The sequence below is a fragment of the Haliotis rufescens genome, unplaced genomic scaffold (assembly GCF_023055435.1).
Source record: "Haliotis rufescens isolate VD_foot unplaced genomic scaffold, xgHalRufe1.0.p SCAF_3, whole genome shotgun sequence".
Lineage (NCBI taxonomy): Eukaryota > Metazoa > Mollusca > Gastropoda > Lepetellida > Haliotidae > Haliotis > Haliotis rufescens.
The window spans coordinates 641,587-666,622 of record NW_025964001.1 but is presented as its reverse complement, the minus strand read 5'-3'; the positions used below and the strand labels follow the sequence as shown (position 1 = coordinate 666,622).

The following is a 25,036-nucleotide window of genomic DNA, read 5'->3' as shown; positions in this document are numbered from 1 at the left end:
AACATTCTATCTTGTTTTCGCAGGCAAAAGGCATTTTTCTAGCATTTCCGACAGTGCTGTACTATTAAACAAATAAACCAGCCATTACCAGGGACCTTCCTGGTATAAACTCGACTGTACTATAGTCTGTCATCATTACCTCCGACTTAACACCCAGTAATTATGACCTCCCAATTAACACCATGTAATGACAACCTCCCAATTAACTCCCAATAATGATGACCTCACAATTAACACCCAGTAATGATGACCTCCCAATTAACACTCACTAATGATGACCTCCCAATGAACACCCTGTAATGGCGACCTCTTAATTAACACCCTGTAATAATGACCTCCCAATTAACACCCAGTAACGATGACCTCCCAATTAACACCCAGAAATGATGACCTCCAAATTAACACCCAGTAATGATGACCTCCCAATTAACACCCAGTAACGATGACCTCCCAATTAACACCCAGTAATGATGACCCCCCAATTAACACCCAGTAACGATGACCTCCAAATTAACACCCAGTAACGATGACCTCCCAATTAACACCCAGTAATGATGACCTCCCAATTAACACCCAGTAATGTTGACCTCCGAATTAAAACCCACTGATGATGACCTCCAAATTAACACCCAGTAATGATAACCTCCCAATTAACACTCACTAACGATGACCTCACAATTAACACCCAGTTATTATGACCTCCCAATTAACACCATGTAATGATGACCTCCCAATTTACACAACTAATGATGACCTCCCAATTAACACCCAGTAATGATGACCTCCCAATTAACACCCAGTAATTATTACCTCTCAATTAACACCCACTAATGATGACCTCCCAATTACCAACCACTAATGATGACCTACCAATTAACACCCAGTAATCATGACCTCCCAATTAACACCCTGTAATGATGACCTCCCAATTAACACTCACTAACGATGACCTCCCAATTAACACACAGTAATGATGACCTCCCAATTAACACTCACTTACGATGACCTCCCAATTAACACCCAGTAATCATGACCTCCCAATTAACACCCTGTAATGATGACCTCCCAATTAACACTCACTAACGATGACCTCCCAATTAACACACAGTAATGATGACCTCCCAATTAACACTCACTTACGATGACCTCCCAATTAACACCCAGTAATGATGACCTCCCAATGAACACCCAGTAATGACGACCTCCTAATTAACACCCTGTAATGATGACCTCCCAATTAACACCTAGTAAAGATGACCTCCCAATTAACACCAAGTAAAGATGACCTCCCAATTAATACCCAGTAATGTTGACCTCCCAATTAACACCCAGTAATGATGACCTCCCAGTTTACACCCACTGATGATGACCTCCAAATTAACACCAAGTAATGATGACATCCCAGTTAACACCCAGTAATGACGACCTCCCAATTAACACCTTGATTGTTGTCCATTGTTACCTGGTCAGCTGTTTGTTATCACACCCAGGCCCCTCACTGTTTCACTACCCCTTAGTTGGCTACTCTTCCATACAGTCAACTTCCTCAGAGCTCCAGATAAGCTGCGTATCTGCGTGAAATACGCATCAGAAATGCAGAAATACGCAGTAAAATATAATCCAAGCGTATCAAATACGCAACGAACATTACAGATACGCTACAAAAATAAAATTTGTGCGTATCATCAAAATATTGTGAAGTAACCCTGTGTATTCGATTAGCAAATCAGCAACTTATTTTGAAATTATAAACGGGCATTCCGTCAACCTTGCCAAACTCCACGATGACAGTCACATCATGATCATTTGCCATCACACTTTCGTGTGGAAGTATCATGGTATTTTTGAGTCCTATAAAGCTCTCAAACCCACACGACACCAGTTTGCAGGGACTAGATGAATATTGTTTTTAAATATTTAACTTAAATACCCACATGTGTAAAAACTAGTGGGTAACAGAAATTTGAATACGCAGATAGAATTACTGATACCCAATGATTTTAAAATGCATGGGTAAAATACCCACAACACCAAAAGCTTATCTGGAGCTCTGCTTCCTCATTATCTTCTTGTCTTGTACCTTAATCCTACCTGTGCAATCATTTCCTTTGAGTGATATGTGCCATGGGTATTGCACCATGTAGGCTCGTGGGTGGCCCATTAAGGTGGCAAGGACTTTGTAGAAGTATCCATTGTTATAAGGTGAGCTGCTGTACCTATGGTCCTCCCGTCAACTAGAAGGCTTGTTAACACCTTGAATACAAAAATTCAAATTAATAACATGTAGAAATAATTCACCATATCGGTGTGACTAGCAGTAAGACCATGCATGTTTACATCACATCCCCCCAGCAGGAAAGATAGCAAACTCAAAAGTGCAATCATGTTACTTTCTTTTAAAAAATTGGCCTGTTTTATTCAATGACCCCAAGTTACTTCCCTGTAGGCTATTCTCGAGATAGACGCACATTAAATCCCTTATCAATCGAGTTCCACGCAGCCTGAATGAACCTGCTCCATGACTGATGGTGCTATCGCTCTTAATGACCACATCCCATCTTCCCCGCTCCCTGCTTGTTGTCGCCGTGGTCAGAGCGCTGACTTTTCAGAATAGACGTTCGTAAAAAAGTGAGGATGTTATTTGATTATGTGAAATATGTAATCAAATCAGCTGGGTAAATGTCAGCTCAAAATAAGTGTGTAAAAGCCACTTCTAGTGATACTGCACCTAGATACAGGTATCACCTCTTGGTTACACCCATGGCTGCATTGCAGTGAAGGATCATTTAAAAAACCTGGCTATGTTAGAGCACTGATGACTTTGTGGAAACTATAATGACAGCAGTGCTAAACTATTATGTGATGTTATCACAGCCTTTAGAATTCACTCCAGTCTGCAAGCCCAAGACTTCGAAATTGTGCTGACAAGTTAATATCCAAGGATGGTAGACCTTATTGACTAGTAGCATTTGAGGGCTATAAGTTTGAACCAGCTCCCAATGCTTCAATTTTGCTGCAAATGGAACTGAATAAAACTGACAAAATGTAGCATAGTACACATTTTTGTTTTGTTCAATCAGGACTGGCTACAAACAGAGGACTGGCTACAAACAAATGACTAGTGAAATAAGGACTCTGGACCAGTCTTACAAAACATGTATTTCTGAGTTAGTGGTTGGTAATCTGAAAACCTCTCTCTGGACTGCAACCCCTCTCACCAGACTGAATCTCCTCTCTCCAGACTGAAACCCCTCTCTCCAGACTGAAACCCCTCTCACCAGACTGAAACTCCTCTCTCCAGACTGAAACCCCTCACCCTGGACTGAAACCCCCCTCTCCAGACTGAAGCCCCTCTCTCCAGACTGAAACCCCTCACTCTGGACTGAAACCCCCCTCTCCAGACTGAAACCCCTCTCTCCAGACTGAAACCCCTCACTCTGGACTGAAACCCCTCTCTCCAGACTAAAATCCTTCTCTCCAGACTGAAACCCCTCTCTCCAGACTGAAAGCCCTCTCTCCAGACTGAAAGCCCTCTCTCCAGATTGAAGCTCCACTCTCCAGACTGAAACCCCTCTTTCCAGACTGAAACTCCTCTCTCCAGACTGAAACCCCTCTCTCCAGACTGAAACTCCTCTCTCCAGTCTGAATCCCCTCTCTGTGGACTGCAACCCCTCTCTCTGGACTGAAACTCCTCTCTCCAGACTGAAACTCCTCTCTCCAGACTGAAACCCCTCTCTCCAGACTGAAACTCCTCTCTCCAGACTGAAACTCCTCTCTCCAGACTGAAACCCCTCTCTCCAGATTGAAACTCCTCTCTCCAGACTGAAACCCCTCTCTCCAGACTGAAACCCCTCTCTCCAGACTGAAACTCCTCTCTCCAGACTGAAACCCCTCTCTCCAGACTGAAACTCCTCTCTCCAGTCTGAATCCCCTCTCTGTGGACTGCAACCCCTCTCTCTGGACTGAAACTCCTCTCTCCAGACTGAAACTCCTCTCTCCAGACTGAAACCCCTCTCTCCAGACTGAAACCCCTCGCTACTGCAGCTGAGACTTGGCTTGTCACATGGAGCCCCGCATTTATTTCAACCATTCTGAACAGATTGTTTCATTCTTTAAGTACAAGATAATTAAATGTTTGATGTTTTTAATAAGTTAGTCACTATCACTTAGAATATAGAATTTAGAGTTTAGAATTTGTAATTTGATTGAACTCCCTATGCTGTAATCATGCTCTAACATTTTGACTGTATCGTTCACTTGAAAGTGATGCATTATGTTATCGTATCAGTCACTGTTTGGTGTACCATACCTGCATTAGGGATATGTTTTCTCAAGAACTGCTATGAATACAACTGTTATAACGCCTAAATATGTGAATCAAGTTTGAACACTGGCATAAAAATTACTATTATGCAGAGTTATGTCCCTTGGCCATTGTGCACAGTACCGCCAATGTGGCAAGTTTTCTCCAAAAACTACTGAGGATGACGTTTGAATACATCATGAAGTATTGAATATCATATTGAGTTTGAAACAGCATAAAAACTAATATTTGAGTAATGTCCCTTGTTTTTAATTATTTATTGGTCAGTTATAGTTTTTGAAGCATTCAATAAAGTGTTTTGGGTGAACGTGCGTGTTTGCGGTGTGTGCCTGTGTGCGTGGTGGGTGATGTGAATGGGGTAGTGTGGACAGCCTATTTCAGATGAATGCTAACAGACCCGTTCCTTCAGCCTATCCATTACCCCTGTTCATTAAGGGAGATGTGATGGAGAGTGGGTGTGTGTGGCTGGACCAGTCACTGTTATCTGGGCTCATCAGACTGCCGCTTCCTGATAGCAGCAGGTGAAAGTGAACATGGAGGCAGCCCATCACAGGGTTCTGTGAGGGGGATACACGGCAGTAACAAGAATGATGGCCTTGTTCCAGGCATCCTACTTGTAGTGGAGCACCACTGGAGGAAATAGTTTATCTGTTGAAAACCAGGTTCTAGTTTAATTCCTATCTTCCACTTATCTTGTCAGCATAGAAGTGGGAGAATCAAATTTAAGTTAAAAATCATTGAAGTGACTCTAAATTATGTAATCACTTGCTGAGGATAATGACACATCCAGTATAGTTAACTTTCGGGGGTGAACTAAGGATGTTATTCTTGAGTTAACACTCCCTAATTCAGCGGTAGAAACGAACAGTTTTAGTTCACTAGTCCTTATGATGATAACGTATAGCAAAACCCTTAAAGGTGGCAAATTTCTTCTCGTTTTTTGATACCGTAACTATTGGGCAGTTTGGCAAGGACTATAGGACTAGTGCCAAGTTTTAGCGCTGCCTAAATAAATGGCAACTTACTTCTTACTCTTTGTAGTCTCATGCAGGTCTTTGGTGGTTGGAATTGGTCCACATCCCTCTGTTGCTTGTTGTAAGAGGTGACTAGATGGGATTGTGTGGTCAGGCTAAGTGACTAGACAGGATTGTGTGGTGTGGTTAAGTGACTAGATAGGATGGTGTGGTCAGGCTAAGTGACTAGATAAGATGGTGTGGTCGGGCTAAGTGACTAGATGGGATTGTGTGGTCAGGCTAAGTGACTAGACAGGATTGTGTGGTGTGGTTAAGTGACTAGATAGGGCTGTGTGATCAGGCTAAGGGACTAGATAGGATGGTGTGGTCGGGCTAAGTGACTAGATGGGATTGTGTGGTTTGGCTAAGTGACTAGATAGGGCTGTGTGATCAGGCTAAGGGACTAGATAGGATGGTGTGGTCGGGCTAAGTGACTAGATGGGATTGTGTGGTTTGGCTAAGTGACTAGATAGGGCTGTGTGATCAGGCTTAGTGACTAGATAGGATTGTGTAGTCAGGCTTAGTGACTAGATAGGATTGTGTAGTCAGGCTTAGTGACTAGATAGGATTGTGTAGTCAGGCTTAGTGACTAGATAGGATTGTGTAGTCAGGCTTAGTGACTAGATAGGATTGTGTGGTCAGGCTAAGTGACTAGATAGGATTGTGTAGTCAGGCTTAGTGACTAGATAGGATTATGTAGTCAGGCTAAGTGACTAGATAGGATTGTCTAGTCAGGCTAAGTGACTAGATAGGATTGTGTGCTCAGGCTTAGTGACTAGATAGGATTGTGTAGTCAGGCTTAGTGACTAGATAGGATTGTGTTGTCAGGCTTAGTGACTAGATAGGGCTGTGTGATCAGTGCTAAGTGACTAGATAGGATTGTGTGCTCAGGCTAAGTGACTAGATAGGATTGTGTGCTCAGGCTAAGTGACTAGATACGATTGTGTTGTCAGGCTTAGTGACTAGATAGGATTGTGTTGTCAGGCTTAGTGACTAGATAGGGCTGTGTGCTCAGGCTAAGTGACTTGGTTGATTGTTTGTCATATCTCATGCACATCTCACATCACATCAGCTACTAATGATTTTGGTACAGGAATCAATTATAGACCACTATCAGATGACAGGAGTATTGCTGACTGTGGCTTTCAACAAGAACAGACATATCAATTATTATCCCCAAATGAGTAACATTTGAGTGTTTTCATGAAGTAGTGTTTTATCTTTTGACTTTGGCATTTTTTGAGAAATTCAAGTCTGGAACAGTAGGTCACTGTTCTTGGTGTCTGTGAACCCATGGTAATGTGTCTTGTTATGACGGTTCCAACTGGGTGACATCTGGCTTCATCCTTGATTTAGTTGAGCTGAACCACTTGACTCTGGCGGATTACTCTCCCTGCCGGTAGGTGTCCCGGGGGGACAGGTGTGTGAGGCAGGTGCCCCCTCAGGCATCCTCACATCTGAGGCTTTCATGGATTATCTTCTGTATTTGTCAAAGTATTGTTAAATGTTGCAAGATGAGCTCTTAGGATTGTTTGGCACTGATGACATTGTGTTTCACATAGATGTTTAACTAATGCAGATATCCATTCCAACCTTGGTTGGAATAAAAAAAGCACAAAATCAATTCTGTGAGAGCATTCTCTCTTTGGTCAGAGAGCCCCGTGTGACTTGAGTGGGGATTTTTTTATGTTTATATGTGTGGATGTTAGCCTTGTACATGTTGTAGGGGTAATCCATTTGTAGGAACTGTCTTTGTTTACTACAACGACATCTCACATTCACCCTCTGAGAGCCCCTCATGCACTTCGGTCCATTTACCTCAGTTTTATCTTGTCAGCTGAAAATGTATTTGCGCCATGGATGTAGATATTTCCCCCATTGTTCCCTGGTTCGGAGCATGGTCCCCCTTGGTTTCAAACTGGCAGAAAATACCGGTTCACTCGGTCTGGTAGATACAGCCTTTCACATGAAGCTATTGCTGTTGGATGGTGCAGGTTAATCATATGACATTTGTAACCCAGTGTTGTACTTTGTGTGGGTTGTGAAATATGTCCTGACACTGTGATGGTGACAGTGTGGTATAAGACAGTTATAACACAGGATTACCCACTGTTGTTCTGACTTTTTTGGGTGGGTTGTCAAATGTGTCCTGACACTGTGATGGTGGCAGTATGGTATAAGACAGTTATAACACAGGATTACCCACTGTTGTACTGCGTTTGTTTGGGTGGGTTGTTGAATGTGTCCTGACACTGTGATGGTGGCAGTGTGGTATAAGACAGTTATAACACAGGATTACCCACTGTTGCACTGCATTTGTTTGGGTGGGTTGTTGAATGTGTCCTGACACTGTGATGGTGACAGTGTGGTATAAGACAGTTATAACACAGGATTACCCACTGTTGCACTGCATTTGTTTGGGTGGGCTGTTGAATGTGTCCTGACACTGTGATGGTGACAGTGTGGTATAAGACAGTTATAACACAGGATTACCCACTGTTGCACTGCATTTGTTTGGGTGGGTTGTTGAATGTGTCCTGACACTGTAATGGTGACAGTTTGGTATAAGACAGTTATAACACAGGATTACCCACTGTTGTACTGCATTTGTTTGGGTGGGTTGTTGAATGTGTCCTGACACTGTGATGGTGGCAGTGTGGTATAAGACAGTTATAACACAGGATTACCCACTGTTGTACTGCGTTTGTTTGGGTGGGTTGTCAAATGTGTCCTGACACTGTGATGGTGACAGTGTGGTATAAGACAGTTATAACACAGGATTACCCACTGTTGTACTGCGTTTGTTTGGGTGGGTTGTCAAATGTGTCCTGACACTGATGGTGATGATGTGATGACCTGGTCGTTACTGACTGTTGTATTGACCGTGATCTTGGTGGTTGAGCTCGAATTTGAAATGTAACACGCTGTGCTGCCGCCCAGGAAACGTGGTCCTGTGTAGCAGAACCATGATCTTAGAAAATCTGATTAAGATGGATTAACTCTTGCTCTTCAGCCTGCCACAGACTGGGCCATTATTGTGAATGTTACAAATGTCGGACATTATTTTTTGCACCGAAACAAATCAATGGTATGTAAACTAATCACAATTAAAACATTGAAAATTTTGATGCATTCAGAACACACACAGTTATGAGAAAAAGGGTATTCTTTGGATTCCAGAAAATATAAATTATGAAACTCATTCTGGTCTATTCACATGTTAATGGTGTTTTCTGTGTTGGTCATCAGTTGGTAACAGTAGCCTGTCAGCTCATGGCAATCAATTAGGCTTCACCATTTGTGATCTGAATCATAGTGTTTTTATTCTTTGATCACATGGCAATGGATTATTTTGTTTACTCTGTGAATTCATATGATGCTCGAGAATACCGGTGAAGTTCCCCAGGCAGTGGGACAACAAGAACTATTCCAGGAACGTGCATTATCTTAATTAAGATGACAAAGAACAAAGTAGCATACAAGAACCACTTTTGGCCTTTTTTTTATCTCTGGTGGGTGAACAGTTACTGAAAACATTTTAATATTGTTATGAAAGTTATTGGGCAAGTTCATATGGCTGACAACTGTCTATCATGTTGGTGACTTTTGATGTGTTGAATTATAGGGGAATGGCTATATTTAAGGATAAGGGCTTATTATTCCTCGCTCAATCTCAGCTCCGTCTGTCAGTTTTGTCAGCATAAGTCATAAACAGTTCAATATTTTTTCATGAAACTTTGTATACACATCAGACATGCACTGAATTCCTGCCTTTTGCTGTTCAGGTGTTTAAGACATTTATTTTTGTGTGTGTTTCCATGGCAACAATGTGGATTTAAATGAGTTCAAATGAGAGTTTCATTTTGTGGATCATAACTCCTTAACCATTCAATACTTTGTGATACTGTGTAAGCATGTCAGATATCATACATCCTGTTAGAATTCCGCTTTGAAATAGGTCCGAACAACTTACCCTGGACTAAATCAAAATGTATTGGGTGGTCAGGCTTGGTGACTGTTGATTGTATGACGTTCCCTGACAGAGTGGAATGTTGCACCTAATGCAGGATTTATTGAAAAAACAGCCCAGCATCATACATCAATTCGGGAATTGTTTGATTCTTTTGTTATTTTGCTATGGAGGAATAATGATTCAGAGTTTTGAAAAAATTATATGTATCACTGCTATCAAATAAAAAACTGTGTATATAAAAGAAGCCTATATTCACGTCCTTGGAAGGTATTAAAAACCCTTCAAGAATGGAGGGAATCATTTTTGTTTAATCATCACTCATAATGTCAGTTGTACTTTAGGAGAACCTTTTAGGTATAATGAGGTATATGCCATACTTTTTGTGATTTAATGCACGTTTTAAAACGCGTGGGTTATAGATTACTGACACGTTTATTCTTGCACCTACATCTTGTGATGTTATACAATGTTACAAGTCCAAACCAGGGAAGTTTTAGAAAGAAAATAGGTTTAACTCTAAGACTCATCTGACAACATTTTTGACTTCATTTCTTAGATAGCATGTATATTGCAGATCTAGAGGTCCAAAATGGGTCGTCATTCCTTAATTTTTTACCAATAAAATACTTTAAAGTTATTTAAGAAAATGTCAGTCTGGAAGCAGACCAGATGATGACATTAATCAACACCCAGATCCAGCGGTCATGCAGTAAGAGCTGGGTGGTAACAAGAACATCAATAATGTCCCAATTACAAGAGAAACAATTAGCGGATACATGTGGCACTCCCCCAAACACCAGGGGAGGTGTGACAGCCTAGATTGATTCCCCCCACCTCATTGTGTGGGGCCAGAGCTGTCTGGGATGGGCAGATTCGGCAGGTGCTTGCAATGGGGCATACAGCTCCTGAATCTCAGCCTGGCATCTCATTTCTGTACTGGCACCAATTAGTAGAATCATGGTTTTATAGGATTACATACCATATTGGTTAGTCCTGCACCATGACTGTGGAATCCATCCATCCATCCATCATCCATCCATCCATCAATCCACCCATCCATCCATCCATCCATCCATCCATCCATCCATCCATCCATCCATCCATCCATTCATCCATCCATCCATCCATCCATCCATCCATCCATCCATCCATCCATCCATCCATCCATTCATCCATCCATCCATCCCATCCATCCATCCATCCATCCATCCATCCATCCATCCATCCATCCCATCCATCCATCCATCCATCCATCCATCCATCCATCCCATCCATCCATCCATCCATCCATCCATCCATCCATCCCATCCATCCATCCATCCATCCATCCATCCATCCATCCATCCATAAAAGCAAGTCAAGCAAGCTCTAGCTAGCTCTATTCCACATATGAAATCAGCAATAAATTTATTTGTTTTAATTTTAAAGGAGAGAAGAGATATATTTCATAGACTAACTGTTAATCTACATAGTGGAGTTTTCCATGAATGTATATGGGTTAGATACCATCATGGTGCAGTCCTTGGATCACTTTGTGTTAAATAACCATATTGGTGCTGTCCATGTAGACTAACATTTTGTCCCAGAAATAAAGATATCTTAGTTAAAAATATATATCTACAAAATATAAAGTCCAGTCCAAATGAAGCCTCAAGCCATGTTGGATTCCTGTAGCTGAGGCAATATATGCCATGTTTTCCCATTGTTTGATAGATATAGACTGTATACCATGGATGTGCTGTTCTGGCTTGATACTGGTGTCAGTTTGAAACTTTCCTGGGTCAGGAGATACCCTTCGTTGGGAATTGGTCTGCTCCTGTTTATGATAATTGTTTAGATAAAGTTGACTGGGCCTGTAAACTGAAGGTGAACATTGTTAAAATACTCAATTTGTTCAAGAGTTTTGAATTTGATTTTCAGTATGGTCATTATTTTGAAAAAGTAATGAAATTTTGTACTTATGTTATATAGTATATATCTATACTTAAACATGCTTATATTTGGACTCGGTATATATGTTCAAATTATTTGGCCCTTTTTTCCATATTTACTGAGATTTGAATTTGCACCTTGTCCGTGATGTTAGAGTTTCTCAAAATACATCTCCACCTCTGAATGCTGGGCTGATGAAGATGCTCTGTTGAGATCACAGTTCAAATCATTGCAATTTTATTATTAGTGTGTAGCATTTACATAATCACATTTTGTCCAAATTTCTTTTTATTTCCTTCTGGAAAACCACTTCTACAGACCTAGGAAGCCTAAACTCTGTGTGACAAGACATTCAAGTTAGATCACGGTATTATTGTTTGGCTGTCATGCTATCAACCACCGATGCACCTGGTCCAGAGTTATCACCTACAGACAGACAGCCGTGATGAGGCTGTAAGGTTATTGAAAGACAGTATTCACTCGATCCGATCCTATCACTAAAGTATTTTATTGATCACACCTGTGAGAAGTTGTCAGGTGAGATGTTCAGGTGATAATGAGTTATGTTACCAGTCGCTAATTGTCGTTGACAGTAGTGGTGTACTAGCTGGTGTATCAGGTTACACCAGGGATACAACTAATGATATACTTCGCTCAGTGTCTACAGTTCCTGATTATATGGAGACTGTTTTCATGGCAACTAATTTGGAATCTGCTTTATGTGGGCATGGACTTGCATTGATTGGGAAGGAAATGTTCCTCATGGACCTATGGCCTCATGTTTTCAAAATCATGGGCCATTTTTGGCAAGCTTGGGGCATAAATTTCTCTTCATGGGCCATTGATAATTGCAATGGGCTATAAATTCCACATAACTTAAAAATGATTGCAGTGAATAAAACTCTTTTTTTCTTTTGGTATTTCATCAACAAGTTGTAACTGACAGTCTGTCGGTACCTAATTGGTCCCTCAGTCACAAAAGCATGTGGTGAAACTAGAATCGCTATAAATAGTGCTGAGCAAATGCATGATGGAACCTGAGTTCAAATCATTGGTTTTGTTTGTTTGTTGTTTAATGCCACACTCAGCATTATTCCAGCTATATGACGGCAGTCTGTAAATAATCAAGTCTGGACCAGACAATCCAGTGATTGACATCATGTTCTACGTAATTTGGATACAATGAGATGCATCAACCAAGTCAGTGACCCTGACCCCCCGATCCCGTTAGTCGCCTCTTACGACAAGCAGTCGCCATCTTTCCCAAATCATACGTAATGTCTCAGGTGTTAACATTACCCAGAAGTTGGTAACATGGGCCGTCAGTGCCAAGTTTTATTTGTTTGTTTGTTTGTTTGTTTGTTGTTTAATGCCGCCCTCAGTAATATTCTAGCTATATGACGGTGATCTGTAAATAATCGAGTCTGGACCAGACAATCCAGTGATTGACATCATGAGCATCGATCCCCTTCAGTGCCAAGTGGTGTTCCTAACAGCTGGTAGAGTGCTTCAGGTGACAGATTTGCCCTAGCAATGATACTTGGTGGACCAGCACCATGTCCCGTGTTTGTGGGTTTCATCAAAGTGTTCCAAGTCTACAACCTGTTTCACTGTTGGACTTAAAACTTAATCATTGAGATGTCATCGTCACGTCATGCACAAAGCCCCAAAATAAATGCACACCCATTGTCAACCCATTTCTCTTCATCATTTGTTTGTTGTTTAACGCTGTACTCAGCAATACATCAGTCTGTAGATAATCGAGTCTGGACCAGACAATCCAGTGATTGACATCATGAGCATCCTCTCTGATCCTACATCATCTTATTCCTGTCGAGGCCACTGGGGTCCCAGTGGAATGAGGTGCAACAATTCACTGTGCAGAGCTGCATGCCCAACCTTTTCATATTCTGGTTCGGAAGGGCCTGCAGTGGCCAAATATAATTTGTTCCAGATCAAAATGAAAAACTATTAATTTTTCTTCTGGTTTTTCTCCCCCCCAACTAAATTGTACCCTGCGAATAATGTTCTGAAACACATACGATTAGAGTCATTACATTCTCTACCTGACATACCATGACATAACATACAAACAGTTTATCACACTCACTCACTCACTCACTCACTCACTCATCCCAACCTTGCAATATGACCAGGCACCTCTGCCTCAATACAACAGCCAGCAAGTCCAATTCAGGCACCTCTGCCTCAATACCACAGCCAGCAAGTCCAATTCAGGCACCTCTGCCTCAATACCACAGCCAGCAAGTCCAATTCAGGCACCTCTGCCTCAATACCACAGCCAGCAAGTCCAATTACAAACATGGTGATCAACACTTCCTTATTGATTCTCCCCAAGAAACACTCCCTGCCACACTTGTCATATTGATTTAAACCCGACGATCATACGAACGTGATGGGCCACATTGGTTAATCATGGAGGTTTTTTTTCTTATGAACCAAACAAACATAACACATACCAACTCATTTGACCCGCTTTTGACACTTGTTCAAGTGAATGCATATTCTAAGACACAAACTCATGAAATTATTTATAGCATTGCTCTACTTGTCAGGCGGTAATCAATGGGCAGTTTGAAATCCCATGGAATTTTGTACATGTGTATCTGGACAGACAGTTCCATATCAAGAATTTCCCATTATATACACCATCAGATTTCCTTCCAACTGAAAGCTATTTGTCAATGTATCCCCTACTGAGTTAGGCTGCCTGCATTGTCTGGTGGATTTGCATTGACATAGCTTGAATATTGTGACCACCTCCATGGTCTAGTGGATAGAGCGTCTGCCTGGAGAGTTGAAGGTTAGTGGTTCTATCCCCGACCATGTTATACCAAAAGACTTTAAAAGATGGTACTTGTTGTGCCCGCCATCCATCACTAACTACAAATACTACCACCACCACCACCACTACCACCCACCATTGTTGCTTCATCTGGTACAATCACCTACAAACATCCACCCCAAACACTACAGTCCATCCACTACAACCCAACCACAACAATCCAATTGCTACAATCAAACCACTACACTCCAACTACACCATTCCAACCACAACAATACAATCACAGCAATACAACCACAACAATCCAACTATAACAATACAACCACAGCAATACAACTATAACAATACAACCACAGCAATACAACCATAACAATACAACTATAACAATACAACCACAGCAATACAACCACAGCAATACAACCACAACAATACAACTATAACAATACAACCACAGCAATACAACCATAACAATACAACTATAACAATACAACCATAACAATACAACTACAACAATACAACCACAGCAATACAACCACAACAATACAACTATAACAATACAACCATAACAATCCAACCACAACAATACAACCACAGCAATACAACCACACCAATACAATTATAACAATCCAACCATAACAATCCAACTACAACAATACAACCACAGCAATACATCCATAACAATCCAACCACAATCCAACTGCTACAATCCAACCACAGCAATACAACCACTACAATCCAACCACTACAATCCAACCACTGCAGTACAAACACATCAATCCAACTGCTGCAGTCGAACCACATCAATCTAACTGCTGGCATACAAGCACCACATCAATCCAACCGCTACAATCCAACCACAACAATACTATCACAACAATCCAACCACAACAATACAACCATAACAATCCAACCACAATCCAACTGCTTCAATCAAACCACATCAACACAACCACAGCAGTACAATGACAACAATACAACCACAGCAATACAACCACAATACAACCACAGCAATACAGTCACAGCAATACAACCACAGTAATACAATCACAATAATACAACCACAGCAATACAACCACAGCAATACAACCACAATAAAACAACCACAGCAATACAACCACAGCAATACAACCACAACAATCCAACCACAATCTAACTGCTACAATCCCACCACTACAATCCAACCACTGCAGTCCAACCACATCAATCAAACTGCTGCAGTCCAACCACATCAATCCAACTGCTGCAGTCCAACCAGATCAATCTTACTGCTGGCATACAAGCACCACCGTCATCTCATCAGTATCTGAAGATGTACTTGATGCAAATAGAAGATACTAACTGAAAGTAGGAATGCCTCACACAGACAGTATTTGATTGCGATGGTCTTCTTATACTCCACATTTCCAGTGTCTAATGTCTCCATACTGCAAGCATTGTTGAAGATGAAGCAGAAGATTGTCACTGCATTTATTCCAGATATTACTATGAGGCACCTGGGGAGGATGAACATGGATATAGCAGCTTCTGTCTGTGTGTGTGTGATGATGAGATGGCATATTCAGAATGAAGGATCAAGCTGAGGTAACAGGAATGTGTTGCTTGTTCCAGGTCGCAAGGAGCAGGCCATTGATCTGTATAAGAAAGGCATCATCGAACTGGAGAAGGGCATTTCAGTAGAGGTCAGCGGACAAGGTAAGCCGACAATATTGTGACATCACAAGGACTATATAGTAGAACCTTGTGACATCACACTGACTATACAGTAGAACCTTGTTGTGACATCACACTGACTATACAGTAGAACCTTGTTGTGACATCACACTGACTATACAGTAGAACCTTGTTGTAACATCACATTGACTATACAGCAGAATCTTGTGACATCACAATGACTATACAGTAGAACCTTGTTGTGACATCACACTGACTATACAGTAGAACCTTGTGACATCACACTGTCTATACAGCAGAACCTTATTGTGACATACACTGACTATACAGCAGAACCTTGTGACATCACACTGACTATACAGTAGAACCTTGTGACATCACACTGACTATACAGCAGAACCTTGTGACATCACACTGACTATACAGTAGAACGGTGTTGTAACATCACACTGACTATACAGCAGAACCATGTTGTGACATCACAATGACTATACAGTAGAACCTTGTGACATCACACTGACTATACAGCAGAACCTTGTGACATCACAATGACTATACAGTAGAACCTTGTTGTGACATCACAATGACTATACAGCAGAACCTTGTGACATCACAATGACTATACAGCAGAACCTTGTTGTGACATCACACTGACTATACAGTAGAACCTTGTGACATCACACTGACTATACAGTAGAACCTTGTTGTAACATCACACTGACTATACAGCAGAACCTTGTGACATCACAATGACTATACAGTAGAACCTTGTTGTGACATCACAATGACTATACAGCAGAACCTTGTGACATCACAATGACTATACAGTAGAACCTTGTTGTGACATCACATTGACTATACAGCAGAACCTTGTGACATCACACTGACTATACAGCAGAACCTTGTTGTGACATCACAATGACTATACAGCAGAACCTTGTGACATCACAATGACTATACAGTAGAACCTTGTTGTGACATCACATTGACTATACAGCAGAACCTTGTGACATCACACTGACTTTACAGCAGAACCTTGTTGTGACATCACAATGACTATACAGCAGAACCTTGTGACATCACAATGACTATACAGTAGAACCTTGTTGTGACATCACATTGACTATACAGCAGAACCTTGTGACATCACACTGACTATACAGTAGAACCTTGTTGTAACATCACACTGACTATACAGCAGAACCATGTTGTGACATCACACTGACTATACAGCAGAACCTTGTTGTGACATCACACTGACTATACAGCAGAACCTTGTTGTGACATCACACTGACTATACAGTAGAACCTTGTTGTGACATCACACTGACTATACAGTAGAACCTTGTTGTGACATCACACTGACTATACAGTAGAACCTTGTTGTGACATCACACTGACTATACAGTAGAACCTTGTTGTGACATCACACTGACTATACAGCAGAACCTTGTTGTGACATCACACTGACTATACAGTAGAACCTTGTTGTGACATCACACTGACTATACAGCAGAACCTTGTTGTGACATCACACTGACTATACAGCAGAACCATGTTGTGACATCACAATGACTATACAGCAGAACCTTGTTGTGACATCACAATGACTATACAGCAGAACCTTGTGACATCACAATGACTATACAGTAGAACCTTGTTGTGACATCACATTGACTATACAGCAGAACCTTGTGACATCACACTGACTATACAGCAGAACCTTGTTGTGACATCACACTGACTATACAGCAGAACCTTGTGACATCACAATGACTATACAGTAGAACCTTGTTGTGACATCACATTGACTATACAGCAGAACCTTGTGACATCACACTGACTATACAGTAGAACCTTGTTGTGACATCACACTGACTATACAGTAGAACCTTGTTGTAACATCACACTGACTATACAGCAGAACCATGTTGTGACATCACACTGACTATACAGCAGAACCTTGTTGTGACATCACACTGACTATACAGCAGAACCTTGTTGTGACATCACACTGACTATACAGTAGAACCTTGTTGTGACATCACACTGACTATACAGTAGAACGGTGTTGTAACATCACACTGACTATACAGCAGAACCATGTTGTGACATCACACTGACTATACAGTAGAACCTTGTTGTGACATCACACTGACTATACAGTAGAACCTTGTTGTGACATCACACTGACTATACAGTAGAACCTTGTTGTGACATCACACTGACTATACAGTAGAACCTTGTTGTGACATCACACTGACTATACAGCAGAACCATGTTGTGACATCACACTGACTATACAGTAGAACCTTGTTGTGACATCACATTGACTATACAGCAGAACCTTGTGTCATCACAATGACTATACAGCAGAACCTTGTTGTGACATCACAATGACTATACAGTAGAACCATGTTGTGACATCACACTGACTATACAGTAGAACCTTGTTGTGACATCACATTGACTATACAGCAGAACCTTGTGACATCACAATGACTATACAGCAGAACCTTGTTGTGACATCACACTGACTATACAGCAGAACCATGTTGTGACATCACACTGACTATACAGTAGAACCTTGTTCTGACATCACACTGACTATACAGCAGAACCTTGTTGTGACATCACACTGACTATACAGTAGAACCTTGTTGTGACATCACACTGACTATACAGTAGAACGGTGTTGTAACATCACACTGACTATACAGCAGAACCATGTTGTGACATCACACTGACTATACAGTAGAACCTTGTTGTGACATCACACTGACTATACAGTAGAACCTTGTTGTGACATCACACTGACTATACAGTAGAACCTTGTTGTGACATCACACTGACTATACAGTAGAACCTTGTTGTGACATCACACTGACTATACAGCAGAACCATGTTGTGACATCACACTGACTATACAGTAGAACCTTGTTGTGACATCAAATTGACTATACAGCAGAACCTTGTGACATCACAATGACTATACAGCAGAACCTTGTTGTGACATCACAATGACGAAACAGTAGAACCTTGTGACATCACACTGTCTATACAGCAGAACCTTATTGTGACATACACTGACTATACAGCAGAACCTTGTGACATCACACTGACTATACAGCAGAACGGTGTTGTATCACAATGACTATACAGTAGAACCATGTTGTGATACATGAATATATTTTATTTAGTAAAGATGTAAGGTCATTGATATTGGGAAACAGTTTGTAATCATGTTAATGTTTTTGAAGGGGATTCATACGAGAGAGCCCGGCGTCTCAAGGAGAAGATGCTGACCAATATGGTGATGGCCAAGGACAGATTGGATGTACTCGGTGAGGTCATGTTCTGAGGATTTTAGAAAATCTCTGTGGTTTGATGTTCACTGTAATTGTCTCTTCTGTTGACTTACCGATGTCTTACCACCATAACCCTCGACCCTCATAGCTCCCGAGCTCCCTGCACACACGCGACACATAGACATCCACAAACACATCATCTCTGGCTAAAACTCTGACTGTATGGGGAACAAGTGGCCCTAGGGTCTTACACTGCTACAATTCACTTTGCAGAGTTGTGTCCCTTAACCATACCAGGATCTTCTGATAGGTAGTTTAAGTCACAGATACATCCAGATGATAGTTGTGCTTGTGGGTTCCACCAGAGGCAAGGTTTTCAGATTCAGCTGACGCTAAGGAAAAAAGAAGGGGTTTGGGGTGGGGGTTGTCCAACATCTGTTACTCGCATCCCGTTGGGCTTCCATTCAAGTTTCTTCTGACATGCTGTGAGGGTATTGTTCAAAGCAGTGATAACCCACCTCACTCACTTGTAGATGTGTGCTTGGTGTAGAGGTATCATGGTGGTCAACATGTCGACAGGCTGCAGGAAGTTCCCCATACTTCCCTGCGTGTGCCTTTAGTGATCATGAATGAATTATCCCTGCGTTAGAAACATTTGTAGTTTTCATGCTAATCACAAGAACAACCATAAAACATCTCACTCACTCATAAAAGACAACATCATCTTAAAAATAATCTATTATCTGAGTATTTACAATGTATGTGTGACAACACAACCCTTGTTATAGTAGAAGTACTCGCGATAAACAGGGCCATCCGAAAACGGATGATGTCCGAAAACATCTGATCCAATGATACATGTAAATATATTTGTCTTGATAATATATTTGGTTAGAAGATAAGCGTTTGGAGACAATCATGTGAAAAATTATCCTGAGAAAATCATGTCAGTGATGTCCTTAGATTAGGTGTGCGATATTACCGGTATACCAGGATATGTAGTAACAATGAATACATACCACAATACATTTGGAAAGTAAGAGTATATTGCGTTTTTCAAAATCATACATATCATTTTGTTGGAAGATTTGACACTAGTGTCAACTCAAATGGAAATGGTGAAATTAGCACCTTGTTCCTGTTTTCTAAGCTGGGAAATTATTTGTTACCTGTACATGTGTCTATTACGCATGATTTGTGGCCATAGCAACATCCAACAACATACGAAGTTGTCAAAAACATGAAGGGGGGGTGTTTTTGTTCAGGTTCATAACAATTACAAATGAAAGAAAGCATGCAATATATTGTTGTACCTATCGCAAAACATGAACTATTATTGCAATAAATTGCAATACAAAATTCATGCGTATACCCGTCACTGGTCCTTGGTGATGCCACTTGCAACTAGTTGATTGAACACGTAAGGAATACAAATAATACATACAATAAAACAGACGTGTGTGACGGTGTGCTGTACTGCTGCAAGTCCCCCACAATGATGCAACACATCTACTCCCTTTGCCACATTCTGAGCACTTAGCCACCTTTGTATTTTGTTCAACTGATTTTTGTTTAATTCAATAATGAAAATACTTAAAAGTGTGGTCCTACCAGCATGAGCCTGTTTATAAGATTGACTATGGAATTAGGTAATTCTGTAAGAAGTGAACTGATCTTCACAGTGTTCGTTAATGCATAAGAGCAAATGTTTTTGTCTTTGACATGCTGTGAGGGTATTGTTCAAAGGAGTGATAAATCCACCTCCTTTATTCTATAATAAATTAACTGATTTTCACAGTCTTCATTAATGCATAAAAGCAAATGTTTTTGCCTTTGACATGCTGTGAGGGTATTGTTCAAAGGAGTGATAAATCCACCTCACTTATTCTATAATAAATTAACTGATTTTCACAGTCTTCATTAATGCATAAAAGCAAATGTTTTAGTCTTATTAATATTATTAGTGTAGTAACTATATGTATCCAGGCGTTCAGTGTGTTCATTGTTTCAGTAGTAAATGTCCTGATGTTAATTCCTTGTCAGTACAGCTGCTATGTTACATGTTGTGATAATCTGTTGTACTGGTGGCTTCCCATTGGACTGCATGCTTTTTGTATAGTCCCTTTAATTTGCTTTTTATATTTTGTTGACTCTGCACACAGAAAAAGTCTTACAACACATACGATTAGAGGCCATTGCTGAAGAGGGAGGTCACAGAGACAGTAAGGGGAGGCAACCCCCCAAAACACATGTCACTGATAAGAATACAAGAGTCGTGGCCCCTGGCAAGAAGACTCCAGGTACCTGGCTAGGCATGCTTCTCATGCTTCTCGCCGCCTAACGGTTCTGTTGATACGCTTCATGCAGGATGCAGTAGTTAGATTGGAGTTTTCTTTCCAGCACTGCATGGCCGAAAGCATGCAGGATATGGACTCACTGACACAAGGGAATGGGTTTCACTTGTAAAATCTTTTCAAAGAGATTTGCGTGAAATATTGGCATGGCTATTCTTTGTGTGTACTTTGTTTATGTTAATCAATTTGCCTTTTATGATTGAAGGGTTGTTTGTTCATTGTGGAAATGTGAAAATTGGTTTATTGTCTTTGTCATGTTCATGATCTCCTGTCCTACACCTGTCACTGAGACAACGTGATGCTTGAGTCAGTTGTCAGAACTTGGTACTTACACTTAGGCTGGAACAGTTCACTGAGACAACGTGATGCTTGAGTCAGTTGTCAGAACTTGGTACTTACACTTAGGCTGGAACAGTTCACTGAGACAACGTGATGCTTGAGTCAGTTGTCAGAACTTGGTACTTACACTTAGGCTGGAACAGTTCACTGAGACAACGTGATGCTTGAGTCAGTTGCCAGAACTTGGTACTTACACTTAGGCTGGAACAGTTCACTGAGACAACGTGATGCTTGAGTCAGTTGTCAGAACTTGGTACTTACACTTAGGCTGGAACAGTTCACTGAGACAACGTGATGCTTGAGTTAGTTGTCAGAACTTGGTACTTATACTTAGGCTGGAACAGTTTACTTAGACAACGTGATGCTTGAGTTAGTTGTCAGAACTTGGTACTTACACTTAGGCTGGAACAGTTCACTGAGACAACGTGATGCTTGAGTTAGTTCTCAGAACTTGGTACTTATACTTAGGCTGGTACAGTTTACTTAGACAACGTGATGCTTGAGTTAGTTGTCAGAACTTGGTACTTACATTTAGGCTGGAATAGTTCACTGAGACAACGGGATGCTTGAGTTAGTTGTCAGAACTTGGTACTTACACTTAGGCTGGAACAGTTCACTTAGACAACGTGATGCTTGAGTTAGTTGTCAGAACTTGGTACTTACACTTAGGGCTGGAACAGTTCACTGAGACAACGTGATGCTTGAGTTAGTTGTCAGAACTTGGTACTTATACTTAGGCTGGAACAGTTTACTTAGACAACGTGATGCTTGAGTTAGTTGTCAGAACTTGGTACTTACACTTAGGCTGGAACAGTTCACTGAGACAACGTGATGCTTGAGTTAGTTGTCAGAACTTGGTACTTACACTTAGGCTGGAACAGTTCACTTAGACAATGTGATGCTTGAGTTAGTTGTCAGAACTTGGTACTTACACTTAGGGCTGGAACAGTTCACTGAGACAACGTGATGCTTGAGTTAGTTGTCAGAACTTGGTACTTATACTTAGGCTGAAACAGTTTACTTAGACAACGTGATGCTTGAGTTAGTTGTCAGAACTTGGTACTTACACTTAGGCTGGAATAGTTCACTGAGACAACGTGATGCTTGAGTTAGTTGTCAGAACTTGGTACTTACACTTAGGCTGGAACAGTTCACTGAGACAACGTGATGCTTGAGTCAGTTGTCAAAACTTGGTACTTACGCTTAGGCTGGAACAGTTCACTGAGACAATGTGATGCTTGAGTCAGTTGCCAGAACTCAGTACTTACACTAAGGCGGAACAGCTCACCGAGAGTTTTGAGTCAAGATTTGGTATGATAACTGACTGACTATCAGGATATGCACACATTTCTAACAAATATTTGTCAAGATTAAGTCTTTACGTTTATTTCATAAATCACACCAAGATGTTCAAACAATTTTGTTTTAGAGCTTTTTTGAATTATCAGCACATGCCAGTGTAAAAGTATGTGTAGTATATCATGGTCAGACATTGTAGTATATATTGTATCATTGGTCAGACATTGTGGTATGTATTGTAAATTTGGTCAGACATTGTGGTATGTATTGTGTCATTGGTCAGACATTGTATATATTGTATCATTGGTCAGACATTGTTGTATGTTCTGTATCATTGGTCAGACATTGTAGTATATGTTGTATCATTGGTCAGACATTGTGGTATATATTGTATCATTGATCAGACATTGTGGTATGTATTGTATCATTGGTCAGACATTGTGGTATGTATTGTATCATTGGTCAGACATTGTGGTATGTATTGTATCATTGGTCAGACATTGTATTGTAGTGTATGTGTGTGTGTGTGTATAAAATCTATATCCTATCCAGGCATGTATTGTATCTTGCCTGCCTGTGACGTAGTTGGTGTTAGTGCATGAAGCCTTACCTGGTCATGTAGCTGTTGTCTTCTCCCTAGATTAGATATGGTAAATACATAGTGTAGGTTGAATGACTTAGTAACTCATGTTGTGAATGTTCTTACTGTAAACATGACAGTGAACCTTGTAGCATTGCATTGGTATCATGGTTGAGAATCTCCAGAATAATGGGATACGTGTCTAGTTGGCCACTTTGTGGGTATCTCTGCCTTTTAGTTTTGGTTTCAAGTATCATGTACTTTATTCATGATGAATAAACATTCTATTACGTGTTCTTTTGTATGGACACTAGACTCGTGAAGATTTCAGTAGAAGAGATCTTCATCAACCCATTCTTGCCGTAAGAGGCGACTATGCTTTGGTAAGAGGTGACTAACAGGATCAGGTGGTCAGGCTCGCTGACTTGGTTTGATGCATGTCATCGATCCCAATTGCGTGGATTGATGCTCATGATGGAAATCACTGGATTGTCTGGTCCAGACTCGATTATTTACAAACTGCTGTCATATAGCTGGAATATGGCTGAGTGTGGCGTTAAACAAAAAAACCCAAAAAACAAACAAACATCATATGGACACTAGGTATGTCTTGGTAAGTATAGATGTTAGGTCAGTGTAAGTTGAATGTTATCCCTGACTCAATCCGGCAACAGCAAGTATTGAATTCTTGTTTCAAGACAGGAAGGTGAGCTTCAGAACCTCGTGCAGCTTGTATGAAGAAACCAATGTCACGATGCTCAGTGTTTTGATCACCTGTTCATTTGTCAAGACAAGAAAGGTTATTAATGAAAGAAATATCACTTAACTTACCAAAAGCCAATTTATCATTCTCAGGAGTAATGTAATGTTATTTTCTGTAGCATTTGCCAGTCATATATAATGATTAAGATGGACTGTTTCACGTGAAAGTTCTAAGGGAGGCGAGCGGGATTTCCTATGTCCAAGTCTATTTTTCCAGTCACCAGCAAACCACTGAAACCAATGAAGATGGCCGTTCACAAGTGCAATACACTGCCTCGCTCCCACAGTGCAAGTCGGGAACCGTCAGGACCAGGGGCGTCGCCACGGGCAACCAGGAAGGCTTCCCTCCATCACAGGAATCTGTCACAGGGGGATGTGAGTAGATGCAGCGCAGCAATTGTAACTAGCAAGGGGCACAGTGGTTAAGTCACTGCAAATCCCGGTGCAGATATGATATTACTGGCACCTGTTTGCTTTGACTGGCGCCTGTTCAATGTGTCATAGTCTGCCCATGGAGATTGTGGGTTTGAATTATTCCGTAGTAACCTGTGCTGGTTGTAAGAGTCGACTAAATGGATCAGATGGTCAGAATCAGTGACTTTGTTGATCACAATATCGATCACTGGATTGTCTGTTCAGGCTTGATTATATACAGGCACCGTCATATAGCTGGAA

The 25,036-nt window shown here is 40.9% G+C and overlaps 1 protein-coding gene across 2 annotated transcripts in view; it reads left to right on the top strand.

Annotated features, from left to right (window-relative positions):
- LOC124140713 (spastin-like) overlaps positions 1-25,036 on the top strand; it is a 44,530-nt gene that overhangs the window by 5,702 nt on the left and 13,792 nt on the right. Inside the window, exons 2-5 of one of the 2 annotated variants that reach the window (XM_046508415.2) lie at positions 15,657-15,740; positions 18,980-19,063; positions 21,190-21,327; positions 24,579-24,736. In XM_046508415.2, the coding sequence (XP_046364371.1) occupies positions 15,657-15,740; positions 18,980-19,063; positions 21,190-21,327; positions 24,579-24,736 (464 nt within the window). The remainder of the gene's footprint in view (positions 1-15,656; positions 15,741-18,979; positions 19,064-21,189; positions 21,328-24,578; positions 24,737-25,036) is intronic. The other variant, XM_046508416.2, reaches the window with a different exon arrangement.